This window comes from Scophthalmus maximus, chromosome 12, assembly GCF_022379125.1.
Source record: "Scophthalmus maximus strain ysfricsl-2021 chromosome 12, ASM2237912v1, whole genome shotgun sequence".
NCBI lineage: Eukaryota > Metazoa > Chordata > Actinopteri > Pleuronectiformes > Scophthalmidae > Scophthalmus > Scophthalmus maximus.
The window spans coordinates 11,008,316-11,031,866 of NC_061526.1; the positions used below are offsets into that span (position 1 = coordinate 11,008,316).

Consider the following 23,551-nt stretch of genomic DNA (forward strand, 5'->3'; position numbering starts at 1 on the left):
AGGAAAAACTTTTCCTCTTTTTCTTGTAATCACACTAATATGAGGCTGCGTTTGAATAGCGTTTTCTTCCCCCTTGCACTGCTCGATGAAACGTGATAAGATGTTGGATCGGTTCCAATTCATGACTTCAAACATGCAGTGAAACTGTCAAAATTATCACGAGACAAGGGTTTCATTTGGACATACACGTACATGTTATTTTATTAAGCTATACCGTGACAGAAGCAATCTTCACATTACAGTAGTTTAATATCAGTTTTGTTTTTCACCCGTGTGGTCCTCACTCCGACATGACGGCTGCAGAGGTAGTGGAAAGACTGACACAATCTGAAACACCGGTGTAAGCGCACAGTATATGTCTGCTACTGGGAGGACATCGTGGACCGAGTCCACTGGTGGGACAAACCACAGTACGGAGGTCCAAAAATACGAACACAAGGTCCTATTAGAAAATATTGCCAAAGACTTTGTAAAATTACAATTTTGTAATATATATAGACTAGATTCTGCGTTACATTCTTACACCTTATTTGTTCTTATGTGTTAATGTTTTGTGAATACACCAATGTCCGATCAGTAGCTACATAAGCGGATTACTTATATGAAATGAATGAATGCAGTGGTTTGTAAACATAAAGAGACAGTAGGAGAGAGGACAAAGAAAAGTTAACACTTAAATGTTTGAGCAACACAATTTCATGTTGACCGTGTTCAAAAAAATCTTTTTTTCATCATGGTCAGCATATAGCACAATAAGGCAGTTAGCTCGACAAACGCAGATGGTATGGACAGTCCTCTAGCCTCCCAGTAGCAGATCATCTTGCACACAGTCAACACCAACACAAGAAATATATATATATATATGCTGGAAAATTGAATTTTGTTTTTCTTTGTTTACTTATGTTAAAAAACTATGGAGGCAGAAATGATCCCATTTGCTCAATGGGAAGAGATTAGTGTTTGCTTGTCTCAAATTTAATGGTTTTCAAAAGGGAGTTTTTCAAACTAAACTTGTGAGAAAATCCTGATGCAAATGAGAACTTTGATCACTTCACATCAAAGCACACAATTCAGCATCAAAAACAAATTGAAAGATAAAAAACAAAATTCAAATTTATTTCTCCGGTGACTGCGTTTTTCCTGGCTCTGCTCTGTAGTGATTCACTCAACCAATGAGACGATTGTCTCCCAAATGACTGCATCTGAATGAAACGTTTGAAAGCCCAATCTGTTTCTTTCCCCCCCGAGACAACGCTTTAAAAAAACAGATCCGGAGCCCGTTGCCGCACTTCACTTGACATTTGCACGTATCCAACACCAAACACCTCTCCAGCTCTCTTTTTCGATCATTACAAACTTTATAACCCTTTTTACATTCTGCGTATCGGTTTCACACATCGTCAACAAAAAGTAAAAAAAAACAACAAGACAATCAAGGTATGCATTAATTAATAAAACTACTTTCAGACAAGGAACTTTTCCTTTTTGTTGCTTACAGAAATAATAAATAAATTCATTCATCTTAATTCTACCCATCTGCTACATTTGGTCTTGACCAACTCTTGGAACTATATCTCCTATTAAATACAGGAACATACATAAAGACGAAAGAAACATAAAATATAAGCACTATCTGATAAGGCTATCGGTGCATGTCAAATCCACTCTTAATTATCTCTAACCATTTTCCATTTTCTTCTTGAAATAAACATTTTGAACCAAAATATATAAAAGTGTATTGCTTCATTTTCAACAAAATTACTTCATAGTTTTGCAGCACAACGTACGTTTAGGAGAATGCCACAAAATCCCAAGCACGTGTCATTTACTGTTTGTTTTGCTGTTCCCCTAACCAGCTCTCCGAAAAAGAAAGCAAAAGTTGATTTTTATTTCATTTTAAAATGAAACAGATTTACTTATGAGCCCCTGATCACAGAGTTAATATGGTCCACATTTTCCGGAAAATGTGGCTATTTTAAAGAGGTCTCGGGAGATAAACTATCCAGGATTTCACAAGGAAATAGCAAATACAATCTTCTGTCACAGATCCCTTATCCACTCCACACTGCAGTTATTTCTTCTCTGATCTACAAGAGAAATAACCTACTACTCACTTCTTATTACAGGTCACAGGAGAAAAAAAAACATGTATTATTCATAAATAGTTACATGGCTGGAAAAGAGGGTATGGTGAAATTCTGTGGATTTCCCATTTGTTCCATCAAACCATTACAGGGTTTTGTTTTGTTCCAATTGTATACTTCAACATTTGAATAACAAGAAGAAAAAAAACATCCCCACCACCAGAAGAAAAAAGAAGAAGATGCATTTGCATTACCCATAAATCCAAAACCTTACAGGTTTGAAATAAAAAAGCAATATGTGAAAACCAGTGTGTTCCAGTTAAAAGGAAAGCTTGGCTTTAACTTTTGGTCTGGGTGGTTTGAAACCAGCAGGGGGCAGTGTTATTAGGTAGGAGGTGATTGTACAGCAGTCTCCCTCCCTCATTGAGAAGCATCATGCATAGGGAGCTTAAGCGAAGCAAAGTCCCTCTTTTCACTAATTAAGTGCGAGCGGGATACGTCAACATTCATGAGGTGATAATGTTATTCATTGAACAAAGCTGGAAGGGAAGGTACAGATGCGGTTATGTACGAAAATCACGAACACCGGCGTGAAATGCTGGTGAGCAAAATACATTTTTTCGGCGACTCAGTTCAAGTAGTTCAACGGACGGATTAAGTCAGCGACTAAGTATAGGTAACCTCAACATGTACGGTCTTGTAAAGCCACGACAACCCGGCTTTGTCTATATGTTGTTTGGGCTGCTTCAAAAAACACAGACTGGCTCATCTCTACATGGGAAATATAAGTGAGGCCAAGTCCAGGTCCATGAAGCCAGCTCAGATCAAGTGCTTCACAAAAGTAAGCGCACAATATTGTGCATGTAGTTTTAAATAATCTTATTTACAGGAAAGAGCAGAGAAGTCGTCCACCGATACCCCCAGAATTCATCAGCAAAAAGCCGATTGAGCTAATTTCACAATAAACCGTGGAGGATTTCCTCTTTCACTTGGTGAGCCTCTGCCACACAGCGGGACATCTATTTTCATGAATCTGAATACACACTCGACCTTTCAAACGGGGGGGGGGACACACAATAACAGGGTTTTTTTTGTTCGGGATTGCTTTGAAAAAAAGCAAATAAAATGCGTTTGGCATTGTTCGGACATCTGAGACGGATCACACCATGTGGCCAGCTTTTGGCTTCAGGTGTTGGGACAAAAAGTGATCGACACCACAGGACGGCGAAATTTAAGAAGAAAAAAATTAATGCGAGGAATGGGTAGAATATTGAACGGCATTGACACTTATATCAACAGATGCGCACAAAACGACCGGATATACGGGTAGATGTGAGCGGCCATTCACTCATTAGGAGTATCAGCGGTATTCCTTCAGATGTCTTAATGTGCTGGCGCAGCGTCATCGTTTAGCATTTCAATACAGACACGATACAAGTCAGATGGAGCAGATTACATTGATTTTTGAAGTTAACTGCAAAATAGTGGATCACATTTAACACAAAGGTATATCAGCGTCATATAACACTATCAAGTATGCACTGTACACTTGTAATTGCATTACATTTAAGGCAATCATAGAATCGAGTGTTAAACCGACCACAATAAATACTGCACGTTTACCTGTATGTCTGCATTTAAATATGAGAGAGTATATTGCTCACAGAGTGTATATGTAGAAAAAAGAAAAACTAATATGCAAATGGATTTTGGTCATTAATACCTTATTAAGGCCCACAGAGGAAATTACATTCAACTATAATTAAATGTATTGGAATTGCAGCAGTTTTATCAAGATGTTTGCGGAGCAGAGTGGGCATTTCTCTTTTAGTGCAGTATACGAGTGCAAAACGGAGCAATAGACGACTTACAAGGAGCATTTTTATGACGTGATGGAACGTATGGACATTGGTACAGGTTTTACTTCACCACATAACAGTGCTCAGGTGGGCAGTATAATGTGCATCACCAGCTGTGGATGCATCTGTCCTTTTTTGTGGAGGTGAAAATTTTATGATGCCCAATTGCGATATGAAACAATGTAATTCACTTTTTGCGCTCGGCACGAATCACCAACTGGATTAACCATTTCCAGTGCACTGAGATTGCTAATCCTGTATTCGCAGTGCAAGAAACACAGTCCAAAAGATGTAGTTTTTGTGTGTTCCACAAAGCTGAGCAACAATGAAACTCAGGGAGACTCGGACAACTCAACAGCTGCCAGCATCAAACTAGATCACGGCTCCTCTTTTAATCCCTATTAATTCGATTTTAGGAATCAGAGAATCACATCGTAGCAGTTGATTTAACCACTGAAAGAGGGAATGTTGTGCAGATCTTTGTGAAAAGACTATGGAGCAGGTATCTTAAAGGTTGCTTGTATTCATCTTTAAACCCACTCTTGATCTCTAATTGTTCTATCTGTTCCTTTTTCTATGATAACGAATTAGCACCTCTGATTTGACTGCACATTTGGTACATTCATTCTGTCAAAAATGCGACCAATACACCAAGTTGATTGTGGCGTGAATGCACATGTAGGGATTTAGAGTTGTTCAAAACTCACCAAAAAACAGACACTGGCAGAAAGGTCTGTCGACCATCAAAATGTAACCATTATTAATTTAAGACAAAGACATCACTGTGTTTGGACATGTGAATTCAGCTTGTTGGTGGTGTTGGAACCTCGGCAACACGTTGATACTGCATTCACATCCTATTGGAAGACATGGGAGGTAAAACGGGAATGACAGCATGGAATATTTTAAATTTGTTGTGACAGATTATTCAAAATGAAGCGTTAACAAACTGCAGCAGGTAACACTTTTAAACAGAGTTGATTGTCCGACTGATTTCCTTAGTTGACGCAGTTCTATCTGCAACGAGGGATTCTGATATTTGTCCCTCAGTTGCAGTGTCAAGTATTTACAGTAAACTTGATACGAGGTGAACATGGCAAAAAAAGAAAATACAGTCGGTACTACACTTTTTTCGACAATCATTTTATGACTTTTAGCCTCTTCACATGCACACTGTATCTTACACTCCTCTCTTGGGTTAATATTTCTGTTACAATCACTGCTGCTCTTTGACAAACGGATTGTCTCGTTACAGCTTCCTACAACACCGTTGTTGCTTTGAATGAAGGTTGGAAAGAAAGAGGACCCCAAATAGACCCTAGTGGAACACCTCTCGACTTGGCTTAGTGTGATCGTAGTTGAGTGTTGCGAGGCTGCACTTGGAGGTAAAGGGGGAGCTGCTGACAGAGCAGAAGGATCTAAATGTTGGTTTCCCGCTGCATAGGTTCATCATCTTTCTGATCCTTGTTGACCAGATCCTCAGAGGCCTGGGCCTCACCATCGGCCTCCTTGTGATCATGAACCTGGTCCGGATCATCTGTCTCAGTCCGCTTGTACATTTCTGCACGTTTGCGCTCACGCTCCAAGAGTCTGTAGTTAATGAAGTTTCCAATAAAGAGCCAAATGCTGGCCAAAATGACCACAGCTCCACAGCAGAAATACATGTACTTGTAGTTTTTTGTGACATCTACCAGTTTCCCTGTAAGACAGCACAAAGTTTTAAAATGTTATAGTATCTTCACAAAGTATTTTCAAGTAGAATTTAGAAATATTTTATATATTCTCAATATCAACTATTTCCAATTATTATCTGAGTATTGGACTGGTCATGTCTTGAATTGGAAAAGGCCAAATTTGGGGTTCAGATTGATTCATTTCAGTGGAATTCACGAAATTAGCTGATATGTTCATTGGGTAATGTAAATCCGTACATATCCTTTCAACATTTTAAACAGTTCAACTTTGGTGAACTACTGACCTACAGCAAACCTTCTTTACAATGCAAACCTTGACGGAATAGTGGGCCAGTGAACCCATACAGAAGATACTATTGTAGTTTATCAGCCATGTTGTAGTACAACCTTTGTCAGAGTCTAAAGTGTTCGAAAAAAGAGGTATTGTTTGCAGATTTGAGATAAGACATGATAATATGCTTCTTGAATACACCGTCTCAACTTATTTTCCTATAAGCAATCAAGCTAACTTATTAGACCATTATGACCAAAGGACATGGTAGCCATGACATAAATGACATAATCTGACAGCCTAGAAGAGCTAAGAACACTTTGAAGTTCAGACAATTTTATTTCACTTGTAAGTGAATTAAGTGTGCTCTTAGACAAACAGATCGTACCTGCTAGTGGTGGACCAAGGAGGACCGGGCAGCACTCCACAATGGTGGTAAGTCCCACAGCACTGGAGAACCTTTCAGCCCCAACTAGGTCCATCAGTGTTTCAAACAGCACTGAGCTGACCATGCCAAATGCAAAGCCAAAGAACATTGCATATACTACCAGACCGGTGTAGCTTTCCACAAAAGGGCAGAGGATGTGGCACACCCCATTGTACAGCACAGCAAGGCTGAAAAAGTACTGGATCTTGGGGCGAACCCAGCGCGAGTTGGCCAGTAGCCCCATGGACGGCCTGGCAAACATGTCGACAAAAGCCAGGATTGAGAGCAGGAAGGCAGCTGAATACTCATCCACACCCATGTCCTTGGCATAGGCTGCAAGAAAGACAATAGGCGCGAAGAAGCCCAGGAACATGATCACATTGCCAGATAGGTAGATGAGAAAACCCCGATGTTTGAAGAGCGACAGGTCTAGGTACTTGTTGACTATTTGCCAGGCGGTACGCTTCTCTTTTGTCGCGGTGGCGATGGCAGCCAACTCTTCGTCCTTCTTGGCCTTACTCGGTGGTGGCCCCAGAGGCCGCATGAGGGCACCAGCCACACAGCAGTTTAGCAAAAGGCCGCCCAGGATGAGAAAGCTGCCCCTCCAGCCAAACTGGTTGAAGAGGTACTGGTTGAGAGGAGCGAGGGTGCTGAGGAACACCGGGCTGCCTGCCATTGCCAGTCCATTTGCAATGGGACGCTTCTTAAAAAAGTACCTGCCAATCATAGTCAGCGCTGGCTGCAGGTTGAATGCTAGTCCAAGACCTATGGGAAAAAGATTTGTGACAGTCATGCTACAACTGTTAACATGTGTAAAAGAACACTTTCCACTTAAGTAATCAAGAGAAAAAAAATACTACCAGGAGTATCTGATTCCCTCTGAGCTCCTTAGTTTAAGAAATAAGCTAGATCCCTAGAAGTTGTAGTCTGTGTTTAACCAGAGGCGCCGCTTGCCAGCCGGCAAGGCAGGCCCCCAGGTCATTAGGGGGCCCCCCGAGGGCTGACAAACTTGATAACTACAGCAGTGACAATGTGCAAAGTTTGCAATGAGAGTAGGAGACCCCCCCTGAGGGGGCCCCACCTGACTCTACTGACTCCTGTTGCAAGTGATGTAAAACAAACTTAATGCCAACAAATGCCACTCAAAAAAATTAAGAGGAGTTACCCTTTTGGAAATGAAAAAAGACAGAGGAAAAAACAGGAAGAGGATAAAAAAAAGCAAGACAGTGGTAAATTGAACAGATAATAATGATTAAATATAATACTACATAACTAAATGCTGTTAGTCTAGCCTTAGCTGTGTAGGAGAGACACTTGAAAAACGTAACATCCACTAGTGTCACATTATTTGTTTTGTTTACTGTGATGTTTGGTGAGTGTATTTAAATGTATTTTTTTCATGTCTGTGGAGTGGGCCTGTGGATTTATGAAACTGAAATCTTCATTGGGCTGTAAATGTAAAAACCTTAGTAGCCATTGTGCAGTTTCCAGCACAAACGTTTCATCATCTGTATTGGAACTATGTTAAATGAAATTTGTCCCTGAAATGTAAACAAAGCACATAATATTTGTGCTCAGGCCGTTTTATTTTTTTAACCTGCTGTTTGGAAGTAGACCCTAATCAAATTAACCGAAAATTGACTTAGATGGAATTAGTTGTTCTTACCGCCGATAACTCCTATGCAGAAGTACAGCTGCAGCACATTGGTGCAGAAGGAAGCTAAGATCATGCCAGTGGAACAGAGGCAGCCGCCCATCATGACGATGGGTCTGCAGCCGTATGTGTTGACGAGTATGCTGCTGATGGGACCTGGGACACATGGAAGAACAGAAAATCAACCCACACATGTCACATGTTTACAGTACAGGATCACTGAAAGTGAGTGCATAATGACTTAATCTGGTTAGTTGCGCTCCAGCAGGAGCCCAGCTTCTATTAATATCAGCAATCAGGCTGTTTAAATTTTCTAACACTGCACTCCCATTGAGTGAGTGGTAATGTAATAAATAAGAAAAGACCTGCATACAAGAATGTCATTTTATGTTTGTTTATGTTCTTTTAACACACAACACAGAAGAGACAGTATGTCATGATGTGTCAAACATTTCTTTTTAAATCTCCTGTTTTTTCAGCTACTCAGAGTAGAACGTCCATCACAGTACATTTCACACGCAAGCCTGAAAAAACTAATGACAGAGCACTTCCTTATTTCTGAAATATACGCCGATGCATCAAAATCACCTGGTCGAAGGAGGTGAGGTTTGTTTTCAGGCAACTGCAAAGCTGCGTCACAGATGTTTCTGCCTATCTCTCTGTCACGGAAAGCCGGCAGTAAACGTCTAAAATTGGGTTGTAACCAAATCCAGAAAATTATCGAAATGACTTAATTAGAAGTGAAAACAAAAGGTCAACGTTCATATTATTACCAAGACTGTCCATCGTCTACGTCCATTAGGCCTTGCACAGTCACTTCCTATTGTGTACACAGACACTTTTGTTATGCTACGAAATGGCTTTGGTGATTTGGTGTTTCACCTTCATTTATAATTTAAAAATGCAAAATTTGGTTTGGCAAATGGCGAAATCCCATTTGGCGCAAAAAGATGAGACACTGATATTTACTAAGAGTTGTCAATTTACACACCGGGCAGACACAGACCAATAGAAAGTGCAGTGTCCAGTGATAACAGGTGACATATTTCACTTTACATATTGCCCTTTAATACATTGTTTGATTCATGCAAAAACATTGATAAGTGCTGCTTTAGAATATAAGCATGGTAGGGACGATGAATACAGGCCTTTGTAATGATTAAAATTCAATGTGGCACACATTCAAATCAGCCACAGAATACACAGTATGATGGCCTGAAGGAGGATTCTCACTAAAAATGACAGTGCTGAGGCGAACTTCCTCTATGTGTTCAGAATCTGTGGTCTCAGTGAATCACTGTAAATGCTCAACAATCTTCTAACAAGATGAATCAGAACTGGAACTTATGAAAAGCCTTTATGTTGGTTGTAAGGTTGTTTTAATACCTGAGAAACTCAATATATTCACTGAATGATTAAGTAAAAATGATAGACTTTCCTATTCCTTTATATCTATTGTTAACATTTTTTCCACTTAAGGTATAAGGACCTATGATCAGTTGGTACATAACTTCCTATGAAGAATGTGGCAGCTTTAAACACTTTGTGGAATCTTTGCATCTTATAATTGACACTGTCTCCTCTCCCTATGCTGAATTTTAAGTACAGGAGGTGTAAAACGAAGAGGGAGACAGAAAGGTAATTAAAGATGTATATTCTGTTTGTTTTTTTTTTAAATAATGCTCTCATTACCAGCCAGATGATGTACCATATTTCTTCCAGGCCCAGGGCAATTTAAAAACAGCACTATGGGCGAGGAGTCATCTGACTTAATTTGCTCTGCGTGAAAAAAAATTTTTCCGACCTTGAGGAAAAGTTCCCTCATTTGCATCCACGCCAGCGATCGGTATTCCCGGGGCCTTGGCGGGACCCGAAATCATTGGAGATGAGGAAGCCCCTGAGCCTGCATTTTACCTCCCTTGAAAAAACAGCTTATCATCTCCTGGGCAGACGCAGCATGGACTTCATTACACAGTGGACAAGACCACAAACTAAATATAGCTACCTAGAACCCAAAAGGGTAGGACACATATAGAAATGTGTCCAACAGTTTTTCCCACAACCCCTTTAATGTGAGCTGCAGCGTAGCAGGCTGATATGGCTCATGATGTGAGGACGATGGCTTTCCATCGCACTGAAGAAAAAAAAAGCGAACAACTTTTTAAAGCTATTATGATGCAAGAGGAGACAGACACGAGGTTTCCAGTTTGATCTCCTCGGCTGACAAGATAAATTAGGGTGGGGAAAGTCTACCACCAACACTTCTCTGGTTGCAGCTCCAGAGGCCAGCAGATAAGACTGTGGTTGTGCTGGCCGGAGTCCTGATGTGAACACATGTGACTGAGTTTATATATACATTTTCTAGTCTTAATGGCATTCGTGCCATCAGCATGTGGTTGGGGGTTCAGTGTTTAGCCAAAGGTCACTTTGGCATGCAGACTGGATGTGCCGGGGATCGAACCACCCTCCTTCCGATTAGTGGATGACACGCTCTATTTTCCACATTCAGGAAAATGCTTCTCAATCAACAGGTTTATTTACCAACCGCTGTCTTAAAGAATGACAGTGAGTGTAACACAGGTATGCAGTTTCCTTTCTCTCTCTGTATTAGTCACAATAATTTTACACAGACATGCTGACGTGCAGTTTAAACACGTCATCACTTAAAGCGACGCTCGCCATGCTCAGGGAATGATTAACGGTTGCTTCACAGCTGTCTGATGTAATGTTATGAAGTGCTGCACTACAGAGTTGTCGTGTGCCCACGTCAACTTCTTCAAAGACTTGTCAGTTATCCTCACACCTTGGAACCGAACCTGCTTCTTAGAAACTAAGGAGTTCATACACATGCACATAATGCATGCATGTCTGTGCAAAATGTTACGGCAGTCCATCCAAGATATTTAAGTCTGAACCAAGGCAGTGGACCAACATTCCCATCCCTGCAGCTGTGCCCGTAGCATGGCTACAAAACAGATCAAACTGAAAATAGCAAGTCAACATATACATTTATGAGGCTCTAACAAGCACAGGTTTGGTACTTTTACTACTCGACTAAGCACTCAAATGATAATTCATTGTTCAGTCTGGAATTTGACCACTTAGTTGACTGACAGTGTTGTGTCCTCAGTAAAAGATTTATATTTATGTCATTGAAGCTTATTTTTTTTAATTTTGGTTGATGAAAAGGTTGGTAGGTTGTTGACAAGGTTTGAGATGGACGCTGGTGGTGGAAGAAATTAGGAAGATGTTAAACATTCAAACAGTGATTGCTTCATCAGCGTATGAGACAGAACAAGAAAGCAGATGTTTAATGAATAGCTGATGAGTGCGATCAATATGAATGAATGAGCAACAAGAGCCGTTGGCTTAGTAACTGCACATATTGACAATGTCACTGCATGATGATGACATACAGTCACTGTGGAGCTAAAGCAGCAGCCGGCGATCAATGAAGTCCTGTGATGTGGCAGACACACTTCACGGTAAGTGTTTTCTCCCCTAATGAGGTCTGAGGTCAAATACAGAAGACTTGTGTGAAATTAAACTAACAAACAGCTAAATCTTTTAAAACAAATTTTGAATTGCTTATGTAAAGAAATACATAATGAAAATGAATTAAACGCTTTATACTAAACTAAGTAAACTAACAGTTGAACACATTTGATTGTTTGATTTAGCATCAAAACAATCTCTGAATCTCGTGATGACATTCTACGCTCTATTACAGGTGATGTTCCAGGACGTTGCATGTATACTTCTATGTAAAGTCTGGACTAATTCACACCAAAGAGAAAAGAAAAACTTAAAGCCCAAGTGGGTAATTTTTGTACTTCACTGGCGGCATCCAGTGGTGAAGTTGCAAACGGCAACCAACTGAGCACCCGATAGGGGACACTTTATGGCGGCGCACCGCTAATTCCATTTCAGGCTTCCCACAGCGCTGGAAAATCAACGTGAATGCAACGTATTCTGGACCGTTTTCTGCAACCTAATGCAGAAAATGGACCACGGAAGTCGGGGTGGTCATTTTTTTCTGACCTCCGAGTCGCAGTGGAACCGGATCAAGCACAACACGACGTAGCAAACATGACGACGTACAGGGAGGTCAGGTCCCCCTAATGTAACTATATTTAACTCATTCAAAGTTGACGAAAAACATTGGTTCTTTGTTGCAGGTGATTATACATATATGAACTCACAATTATGGACAATACTTTCAATTTCTGTGGAAACGTTCTTGTAAATATTACACACAATGAGGCCCTCATAACTCTCAAAGGTGTTTTCACAAACTTATAAATAAGCATACATATTTCACCAAACCTTGAAATCTTTACTAGTCATACTTAAATGAAGGCTGAATGAAGCATTCACTAAAATTCTTTCACTGGTCACTTGGCGGAGGGCTTTAATGCACGAAAGGGGAAAGGAGCTTTCCAGGCCTGTTGACGACCAGTGCAGATGGTGACAACAGCAGATAGAGTGACAGGAGGATTACAGCGTGGACAGATGGCAGATTGGCACTGCCAAGCTGGAGGTTGCAGGGCTGACGCCATAAGGAATACAGGAGGTGACCAGAGCAATACGGTAGAGAATCAGATCCGCTGAAAACACATTCTTCTGCCCCTTTAAAAGGTTCCTTATTCAGGGCACAATTAAGGAGCAGCTGTAGCATTGTGTCAGTATTTGACGAGATAAAAGATGCATCTTTGGCCTGAATTTAATTAGTTACCCAGCTCTATTAGAATTTTTAATGTGCAGGAAGCTCAGCATCAATCTATTTTTGTACACAATTTAGTTCTTATGATAGATACCAATGCATATTTCTGGTTTTGCTAAAAAACCCTGTCACTCCACACCTGTTTCCTAGTATCAAAGTGGATCCGTTCGTTTCAAATTCCACAGGCTCCTGGTACATTATTATTGAAACTCAACATCTATATGCCCAAAATTGATAATGTAATGAATTGTCATTTGTGGTTTAAAATGGCAAAAGATCATCTGCAGAGCTAAGCGTGAAATTTTGAGAAACATGTTTTCATTACGTTCAAGTGTGGTTTTATTTTTTCTCTTTTAAAATGCAAAAAATGTCAAACAATTTGCACAATAGTTGTGCTTTTCATCCTTGTGCAAACGTTTAGGAGAATTCAAATTTCAGTTTAACTTTTAACATTTGATCAAACAAAGGCCGTCTCACCTGCAGCATACATGACCGCAAGCATGATGGAGGAGATCCATGCGACCTGGCTGTAGGAGGCATTGAAAATGATCTGGATGTCTTTGAAGAAGACGGTGATGGCCTTGGGAAAGGCGTACGAGAAGCCGATGGAGATGAAAGATGCCAACACCACAGCCCAACCCCAACCGCCATCTGGTGGGGGCACGGCGGCGGGACCTGTGGCTGGGGGCGGCATCGCTGGCCCACCTCAACGCTGGCTATTCACTGCACAAGACAACGACAAAAAAAGATAGAGGGGAGATTTAAACTCAGAGCAAGGAAAACTTACCGGCTTCGATATGTTTTAATTCTTACATAATTACTTCATTTCGTCCTGTGATTGATCATCAATTGGTTAGACTTTGACAGACTTTTTCTCATTTTCCGTAGGCCACGGGGACTTTAAGGGTAGAAATAAATTAACCAGAGCAGTTTATGGGAAAAAAAAGTCACAGATGATTACTCACAATATTGACATGAATCAGATTACCAGCTGCAGCCCATATTGACAGTATACAGACGGCTGTGGGTTTGCAGAGGAGGTCAAAAGCTTTGTCCTTCACATGTCATTTACACATAACAGCAACCAGCAGAAATGTGACACGAGAGAGAGAGAAGGACATACCAGAGGTAAGTGCATGCACTCGCTCTACCAGAGCCTGCCCAGTATTCACCTTGAGCCCACCCCCCAGCCCTTAGGCGGTAATGGAAACGGGGCAGAGGTGGCAGTTTGAAAATCAGGTGCTTCTGTGTACAAAGCAAACACAGCCTGACTACATGTGACATACCAAGAGAGACAACACATTTTGTGTTTCTTTTTTACAAAGCTAACTGACATGGAGCAAACTCACGTGTTCACGCACACTCCGTAGAGCAACAGGGGCTTAAGGTTTATCTCCTTTATCTCACCACATTCACCTCTCTAAATCAGCCAGGAACAATGTACAGCTGTATAATGAGCTTATGATGGCAGCCAGTTTTGGTTGTACATGAATGTACAGCCTTGTGGTCGGATCGACATATTTCCTCACGTTGGCACTGAACCATTACAAGCGCACAATTACACGAGACTAACAAAGCTAGACTGGAATCTCTGAATATGGCTGAGCAATAAAAACGACACAAGTGATTACAACAGCTCGGGGAATAGTGACAAGTTTAAAGGGGCACGCCACAGATTTTACACATCGAGGCCAGTTTTAAGTGTCATGATTATAAACAGTATCTTCCCAGGTTCCATAAGGGAGCTTTGCAGTTTCTCTTTTTTCTGTACACTGTTAGATAGCACTCCCACAGATAACATCTTCCCCACGGCAGTTAGAGGGTCTCACCACACTTTTTTTCCAGGCACCAACAACTGCAGACATGCATACCTCACCCCTCACCATTCATCTGTTCCAACAAGTCCCTAGTCACTTCTTACGGCCTTTTCTATAATATTGTACTGCCAATAAAATAACCCTTATCCACCCTATGACAACAAACTAGCTGAGACAAACAAACCATAAATTAGCCCGTATATACCAATTTGTGCTTTATCTCCTGGGCAAACATCCTTATTGATAGTTTAAGGGTTTATATACCAAGTTATTTTTTAACCAATACATTTCCAGTGGAATTACTTTCAGTTTCAGCTCGCTGACCAATAAGAGCCTACATCTGGGATTTTGTTGGTGGAAGTCTACATTTCACAGCAGCATGTCTCATTCAAGAGCAGTATAACCTCAAATGGCAAGTGGACTCTTCAATCTTTAGCTATCTTTCCTTGTTGCCACTCTCACCTGATCAGGTTGCAGTGATGTAGAGACTCATACTTCAAGTGTTGACCAGAAGTCATTAGTGGGATGAGTCACCACTGTGCCAATAAGCATATTTGCCAAGTCTCTCGAAACATAAAATTTGTCCTAAGAGATTTTGAAAGGGTTTGAAGAAATAGGGAAAATAAGGAGTAGCTGCTGGCCCGTATGGAGGCCAGCGAGTGCTGCCAAAATAAGAATAAATTTATTCATGAGTTTAAATCAATTATTTTGTACATACATTTCATCGCTTAATTTAATTATGAATTACTGTATAAAATTGAAAATTTGGAAAATTAGGAAAACATTTTTTACCGCATGTTCATTTGTGCAAGAGTGAACTTCAAATAATCACGAGCATCTATGAATTCATGAAAAAAAAACAAGGCACAGAAATGGGGAAACACAATGAGGCATAAAGTTTGACTTGATTAATGTGATGGTTTTTCAGAATAAAGTCCTTCAAACCAATTGGTATAACCAACAACAAGAGAAACATGCTTACATTAATATAATATATTTTTTTAGATTTGTTCTGGTCTTTTATTTTGAAATGGTTCATATAATGTCTTACACATTACAGGCACTGCAGCATGTGTTATTGGTAATTGTAAATTATTGGATAATTGACTGAATACCAACAAAACGTCTCAACACACTTCTGCTAAAAAACAGCCTGGTTATAGTACGGAAATATATTTATAAATAAATAAGGAAATATAAAGCTCTGCGTATCACCCTTGAATTGCCTCTTTAATCTAAATTACAGATTATGCCTTTTTCCAGAGGTCCATATAGTGGGTTTAATCCCCGCTAACCAGATTACAGGCTGTCCGAAGCAGCAGATACTGGTTTTGATTGATTGAATGTGACGACAATACACAAAGGAGCCTCAGAACTCATAAGCAGCTTAAACTGATGGGTTGGAATATAAAGCGCCAAACAGATTAACTATAAACAAGCAGCTCTAGGGTGGAAAAAAAGGGGGAAACATCCTGACAGGCTTGATGAATTCTGTTTATGATCAACCATATAAGTACATAAGAAGTCAAGCAAAGTCACCATTCAGTCGCTACAATGTCAACACTTCCCTGCTTAGTTGCGAAGCCTGGCTCCTCATCATGTGCCATCTCAGCTGTGTCCTTCACCTGACAACATTACGAGCAGCTAATCATGCTGGCAGACTGCTTTCACAATGCACGTTCACAAAATACACTGGTGAGAGGAAAGTCACTTGAACTGTGCCGACACCAGGGTGATATTTGATTGTCATACTTTTTTTGCGTGTCACACCTCTGTCCACACCCACAGTTTTGGTGGCAGTGCACGATGGCAGGTGTGTTGGTTTGCAATTGAACTTCACAAGTACTTGCAGGGGAATTCTTTTACCAGTTTCACTGTTCATGCCTGGCATTCACATCCGTGTCTCGAGATCCGAGGCCTGTACTACGAAGCAGGATTTGTGGTTATCGACGTAACTTCAGGTTTAACTCTGGGTTTTCCGTCCTATGAAGCTGGTTCTCTTCTTACCGGGGTAAATCACCATGGTAACCAAAGCGGCCAACCTGCTCCTGAGCGGGTAAGTTCGAGATCAAAGTCGGAAGTAAATTTCCAATTCACTCACTCCATTGACGTTTCATAAAATCCTTATACAAGGAGTTTTAAGCACGTCACACGTGTTGATTTTAAGGATCAAAGCCAATAAACCACAAGATGAAAAGTTACAATAAGCTTTTTATTCTGAGCAATAATAAATTGGAAAATGGGAAAAAGGCAAGGGGAACAAGACTGTGTACATAATTATTTTAAGAGTTTACTCATTCCATAAACCATTGCGAATGCATTCCCAACGAATTCCAACCAATCAGAGACGTCGGTGTTACACATGATTCTGGGTAGTGTAGGTACTTCTCAATGAAATTACGAATAAAACGTTTTTTTCTTAAAACAAGGTTGATATCATACGGACTTGTGTCTTCTACAGGTGAATATACCATTGTTTCACAACCTCATAGCTCATAACAGAATAGAAAAAACCTGGGTTGACAGAGACAGTTGATATCCAGCTTTGTAGTTATCCAGGATGGTTAATGTAAGGTTACGTCAAGCCACAAAACGAAAAAATATCCTGGATATGTTGAAATAGCAAGTGGACAGCTCTGCGTAATAATAAAAATAATAGTAAATTTCATTTATAGAGCACTTTTCATTGCTAAAAGCAATCTCAAAGTACAGGTGTGAACTGATCCACGATGCATTGCGGAACCCTTTTAGATCTGTTCACTCAGACCCTGTTCAGACCCGGTATTAAAATCCATTCAGACAGATCCGATCAAGTGGACAGCTTTGTCAGTTCACACCTGGCATTAGAATGCACCCTGAATGTGTCTCCTGTGACCACTTGTGATCAGATCTCACTTACCTGCTCTATATGCAAATAAACAAGTACGTAATTTCTGTTGACAAAGACCCAAATATGCAGTTTTTACCAAGTCTGAGTATACATATGTGACTATTGTAGTGTGTGTAGGTGTGTAAGTGTATGTATGTGTGTCGGAGCGAGCGTGAGAGCAGACTCAGGAGGGGCTCATGTCTGAAAACAGCTACATAGGCAGTGTAAACTTCTGGGCTCAACAACTAACTTGGTCTTTGCACACAGCAATGATGTATGTTCATTTGCGATCGGATCATCCGAGATGCAGCCAAGAGGACTGACCAGGTATGAATTGGGCCTTAGCTTTCCATATGTGTTGAAATTCTTCAGTCCAGACCAAAGGGTTGGATTGATGGATAATTGGAAAACCGATTAATTAAATCAATACATTTTTGTGGGGTCAAAAACAATTACCAAAATCCACAAGTAACCAGAATGTAAGGTCAAGTCTTGAATTGCCTGTCTGAGAAGCAAAGTATTCGCTAAATGAAATGCAGCAGAGAATCCTCACATTTCAGAAGCTGGGGAAGAATTTTAAGGTACTAAATAACCACCGCAAAAAAACACTAACAACACATAGATGTCCTGGTCTGCGTGTTCTTGAAATGACCGGCTGCCTTCACCTTGGTGAGCTCATCGGCACAACAGAGCAGAGTAAGTGAGCGGCAAGGTTAATGCGGGAGGACAGGAACCAAAACTGTTTCTATAATCAAACCACCCAAGTGGCAAAGGCTCATAAGACTGGGTTACACAGTACTAGACTATAAAAGAACAACTCAGTGTGTGTGTGTGTGTGTGTGTGTGTGTGTGTCCTCCAAGGACATCACTTAGCACCTTGGCTGAAAGAGACTGCATTCTTCGTAGCATGGACAAACACAGCATCTCCGGTTTAACTCACAACAAGGGCCAAGATGAGACCCCAGTGTTGAATTTCAGGTGAGTTTCAGTGAAAGACACACAGATGGTTGTGGCTGTCAATGTAAGCGTCTGGAGGCAAACACGGCTCAGGCATGCAGAGGTGTTACGTCCCTGATCGGGTTCTACGGCTAAGGTTTGGGTTTGCTGTTGGCCACCAACTTTGCAGTTTCTGCAGCCACCAAATCACAAACTAGTCAAATTGGGGAAGCCTGGAAGAGGAACAAACAAGCGATAAAGATCAACACACAACCAGCAGATTATGTGAAAACAAACACCCATGTCTATTATTTCCTTGGAAGGCCCTCATAACTCTCAAAGATGTGCGTTATCTCATCAGGATAAGCTTATATGTCCTTATATCTAATCTCTAGACAAACAGCAATTTTAACACTTAATATTCTTGAATTGGCACAATTTGATATTACTGTTTCTGTGGAGTAGACAATGTGGACACCTTTAAACCGGAATAAGTGGCAGTGCAAGAAGCTCTAGACGATTGACATATATGTATAAAACTTGATATAAAGCACTTGTATATTTACATGGAGCAACATTGACATCCACCTGCCTCTGTAGCAGCTAGTTGCTCAAAATTGCTATCTAGCTAGTCACCAGCTTTGTCTGTGGTATGAGGAGATTTTATCACACAAATTGAAAAATGCTTAAAGGTACTATTGAGCTGCAGTTTATACAAGCAACCATTTTTACATCACACAAAGTCATTTGACCCACTTTTTGAAGGAAAAAATATTGACTGGTGCAGTTTTTAGCCTTTATATCTCTTTAACTAAAGCAATATTTTTGTAACATGATGGTCAATTTTGAATTCCTTTGAAGGAAAGATAACTAACGTTGAATTATGAGAGAAATTTCGCACAGTTAGATTTTAATGGAGCCATGTTTTGGTGGCCATCACAGAAGGAAGGATAAAACAGGGCTCAGAAAAAGAATCATACTTTTATTTTCACTGATACTAATATGCACAGCATGTACAAAGTCTTTGAGAAGATACGATTTGCCTCCGAAACCTCAGAAATATTCATTAGTTCCCGTTAAATGTCAATCAGATAAACTGACGTCGTTAGCCCTGACAGACTTTACAAAAAGGAAACTTGACATTTACAGTCAGCGACTTCCAGCATGACTATCAGCACCCTCCACCCTTGTCATAATGGACTTAAGGTTATGGCAATGCAAGATTAGCTCAGATACAACCTCTAAGTAACACTTCTCGCTTTGTTTTTGACATAGTTCATCATTAACCCAATCTGCAACTCTTAAATGTAGCACAAACCGCACGTTTCATTCTTGTTATCAACGTAATATCTAATCTCGCTACCTGTGAACACACTTGCCCTTGGTCTTGAGCACCTACAGGGAGAAATACCACAAAAGCAATGGCTCCTTCCCAAATTTGCTTTCTGATCGAAAGAAGACCACCATCTTCCCGCAAAGTGTACCAAGATTCCGTTACCCTTTCTACTCAATTGTCAGCCTATGTACTTTGAGGCCCCTTGGGCTGGGAATTCCTGAGAATGAATCCTCTGACCTGACCACTTAAACTGGGCGAAAAATCTCACATTACTTCTCCTGACCAATAACACTGTATACTCTGAATCATTTGTGTTTCTGCAGGATCATTACGGCAAGACATGAAAGCGTCAATCAACCTTCCATGGAACTACACCTGTGTGGACACAATAGCATACTGGAAAGTCTATCCAATTCCAGTGTAGGCTGCCAACACCCACATTCCCAAAGGCAAACACCCAATACACAGCTCCAACGCTGATCCACACCTCCGAACACGTCACGAACGTCAAATGAACGGATTGTTTGATCCATTAAGGTTAGGAAATGACGCATTCTTAACTTGACAGATTTACACATTGCTCGTGTGTGGCACCTTCACAACAATAATTAATGGATGTGAATCTGTATCAGAAAAGTGTTTCAGCATCTATCAGCCTCAATATTTAAGTATTTTAGTCTATCTATTCACGTATTTAGACATTAGGGTCAAATATGGAGGGAAATCTGTTCGATGCACTTTTCCTCAACAGGAAGAAGGCACCGTTCTTCCTTAGCAAACAGAGTTGGAATTTACTGAGTTTCTAGTACAACCTTTGTGAGTTTAATTATCCAATAATTTCATTGGATTCTTCTATTATGATAATCAAAATATTGTGACGTGGTCAATATGGAGTACAATGCCTCGCACTGTATCGGGCGGTGTTGTTTGCGCACAGCAGGCTTGTGTCCACAACAAACTTCCCCGTTGGAAAACAGAAAGATGTCCTGATCCTGAAATGTGATACACTGGAGCACAACTGTCCGTGTAATAACATGCGTACCAGTATACATCTGAGCACAACCTTAACAAGTACCATTTGATCAAATGTCAACCATGTCCACTTTAACAATGAAACCAGTGCATCGGTAGGTCATAAAACACTTGTTGTTCTGCCCGCATTTCGATGGTTACCCAAACTATGCAACTGCATGCAAGACAACATAAGAAAAAATAAAACAAGAAAACCAGACCGAAACAAAAGAAGTAAAAATACAGACACGTTTTCACCTTTCAGCCGAGACTGGAGATCACCATGAGCAACCTTAACTGGTTGACTTTTGCCACAAAGCATTACACTTGCCCCAATTAAAATATTTAAAAATCCACAGAAAAGGTTGGGTTTTTTTCTCCAGTAGTTGCAAATAATCCTTCTCCAAAATGTCCTCAACAATGAGAAAAGCCTTTCTAGGATTACTCGAGGTTACTAGGATTTACTCTATCATACTATGATAGTGTTAGCAAGTAGCGCTAGATGACTGCAGTTGGATACAAATTCAAATATTGTAATTGTAGACCTCTTTAGTTCATCATCTGCTGAGATTAACATGAAAAGATGGATACACCTGAGCAGTTATTACTACCAGCAGCTTAGATGCAGGACGTGACAGCCTCTGGCCAAGATTTGAGTTGTAACATCCCTCCGTAGAACCCTCCATGTGTCATTTGTTCACTAGGTAGTTTGTGTAGAGACTAAACAAATAACATGTAACTGTTGTGAGCTTAGGAGGTGGTGGTAGGGTAATGTGTAACCTCTGGACAGAGCAAAAGTTGCTTTTGCTGACATTTTCCATAACTTTCCCCGCCAGCCCCCCAGGTAAAATTTGGGAATATGAGAATACAGCAGGAACATCTGCAAACATTATCGTCACGTCCTGCCTCCTGTGTGATCTACCCCAGATGACCACAGAATGTTTTCCGTGGATGTTCCTGCTGTCGAGCGCGTCTGATTCCCGACAATCTCCTCCAATGTCCTCCTTCCAAACTCTAGAAAATGTCCGGACCCAACTATGTTCCGCGTATCATGTCTGAAAACAGCTACACGCACACACATACACACAATTTTTGCTAATGTAACAGAAGTAATTTTCAATTTCACATAGTGTTTCCCCTATGTTTACTGGTTTGGGGGGGTAGGGTTGGGGTTAGGGCTCATTAGGGTTAGGTTTCACAAATCACGTTTCATCCATAATCTTTAACACAGGAATGAGGAATAAGGTACATGAAAGTGACCATAAATTACGTCTGCTTGCCATTGTATGTAAAATACAAATTATTTATTTACTTTCCCTCCCATTGGAGGGGCGGGGCGCCCCCTCAATTCAATCTAAGGGGAAACACTGCCACAATTAACTATAACGCGTGTGAATTATTACATTATTATTCAGTTTCAGCTAGCAAGCTGTATATTTAGTAAATATACAGATTACACATATTGTTTTTCCTCCATCTGCATGTATCGTGTGGCTATTTCTGTCCAATCGAAATCACACCTTGCAGTAACAGGCTACTTTAATCGGCTCAAGGTGGATAATAACCCTGAGCTGGCAGACTATTATCTCTCAACATCATGCGCTGCCGCAGAAAGGCACTGGTGGTTCATTTCACTGTCAATTTCGGCGTCGGATTCACGTGAAGTTATTTTTACAGCTCACCAGAGCAGTCAAACGTGCTCAGCTTGTGCCAAACCCACTAAGAAAAGAAATTTAAAAACTAAAACACACACACACACACACACACACACACACAAAGACTCATTGCCATGTGTTGTTATGAGATGGGGAACAACCCCCTTAAAAGTTGCACCTCCATCGGGGGAAAAGTGGAGCTGAAAGGAGTGATGCAACAGCGGGGGACTCCTCGGCACTGCAGCCCCAATCATATGATGCTGCTGATGTAAGGATGTCAGGACAGGGACCGGATGAAGCCAGTCTTGTAATGCCACATGGGCCTACAGGGGCTAAACCAGCTCAGGGTCACGGCGCAGAAGTTGTATCTTAAACTATTTAGATTTCATCCATCACATTTCTTTTTAACCCCTCTCTAGGACTGAAGGCACCGTGAAACAAATCACTAACATCCAAAATTGACGCCGGCCCGTCGCAGCGCGCGCTCATCCCTGCGGAGCGCCGCGTCCCCGGGAGCTCGGCGATGATCCTCCCGATCACCGGCAGCGGCGACGGACAAGCAAACAAACAAACAATCAGACACACAGGCATCGAATGTTGCTTTACCTTTTTGGTGATGGAGGGGGAGGTGAAGGTGTGTGTGTCCCGTGCAGGCCGTCGGCGCTCGGTGACCTTGGAGCAGGGAGAGATGCCCGCGTCGTTCGGCGTGGCGTGGCGCGGCGCGGCGGGGGACGGTGCTTCTCGTGTTTGAATTTCCTGAGTGAGCCCCTGTCTGACGTGGAGCGCCCGCGGGCTGCGGTGGGGGCGGCGCTGCCTCGCCTCCGCATTCTATTTCAGGCCTGAAAGGATTGTCGTAGCCGCCCCCCACCCCCCTTGTACTCCTGCACTCGTTACGTTACTCGTTAAATTCCTCCGCCCCGCGACTCCTCAGAGAACTGATGGGGCACACAAATAGCACTAAATAAAAATAATAGAGACAACATAACATAAAAGAAGAAAAAAAACATCTATTAAAAATCTGGCATTAGACAAATTAATTTTCTTTTTACAAATTAAAACAACTGTTGATTGGAAATAGTTATTCTCAATCTGAGAGATAGCCACGCCCCCTAATTTGCATATAAGAAATGGAAATAAATAGAGACCGAAATAAACAAATGTGGCATTAGAGAATTAAAAGTCCCCGGAAACTAAAAAAATTAATGTGGACTTATG

The 23,551-nt window shown here is 41.0% G+C and overlaps 1 protein-coding gene across 3 annotated transcripts; it reads right to left on the reverse strand.

Annotated features, from left to right (window-relative positions):
• Positions 1–170: 170 nt before the first annotated feature.
• LOC118286230 (monocarboxylate transporter 2) lies at positions 171–23,227 on the reverse strand. Of its 3 annotated transcripts, none has more exons than XM_035610509.2 (5): positions 22,943–23,227; positions 13,190–13,435; positions 8,002–8,145; positions 6,297–7,100; positions 171–5,642 (listed from the first exon to the last, which is right to left on the reverse strand). In XM_035610509.2, exons 2-5 carry the CDS (start codon positions 13,404–13,406, stop codon positions 5,362–5,364), a joined length of 1,446 nt encoding a protein of 481 aa, XP_035466402.1. In that variant the 5' UTR covers positions 13,407–13,435; positions 22,943–23,227; the 3' UTR covers positions 171–5,361. The 3 variants fall into 3 exon arrangements, with proteins under 3 accessions (XP_035466402.1, XP_035466430.1, XP_035466421.1); XM_035610537.2 differs by lacking the exon at positions 22,943–23,227 and adding an exon at positions 16,396–16,523; XM_035610528.2 differs by lacking the exon at positions 22,943–23,227 and adding an exon at positions 13,534–13,816.
• Positions 23,228–23,551: the final 324 nt, after the last annotated feature.

What these genes read in the sequence shown, in the direction of transcription:
- LOC118286230 (XM_035610509.2), bottom strand. Translation starts at nt 13,406, where the DNA reads ATGCCGCCCCCAGCCACAGGTCCCGCCGCCGTGCCCCCACCAGATGGC. An exon ending in TGCGGTCATGTATGCTGCAG is followed by an intron (nt 8,146 to 13,189) that starts GTGAGACGGCCT and finishes CATGTGTCCCAG; the next exon opens with GTCCCATCAGCAGCATACTC. An exon ending in CTGCATAGGAGTTATCGGCG is followed by an intron (nt 7,101 to 8,001) that starts GTAAGAACAACT and finishes TTTTTCCCATAG; the next exon opens with GTCTTGGACTAGCATTCAAC.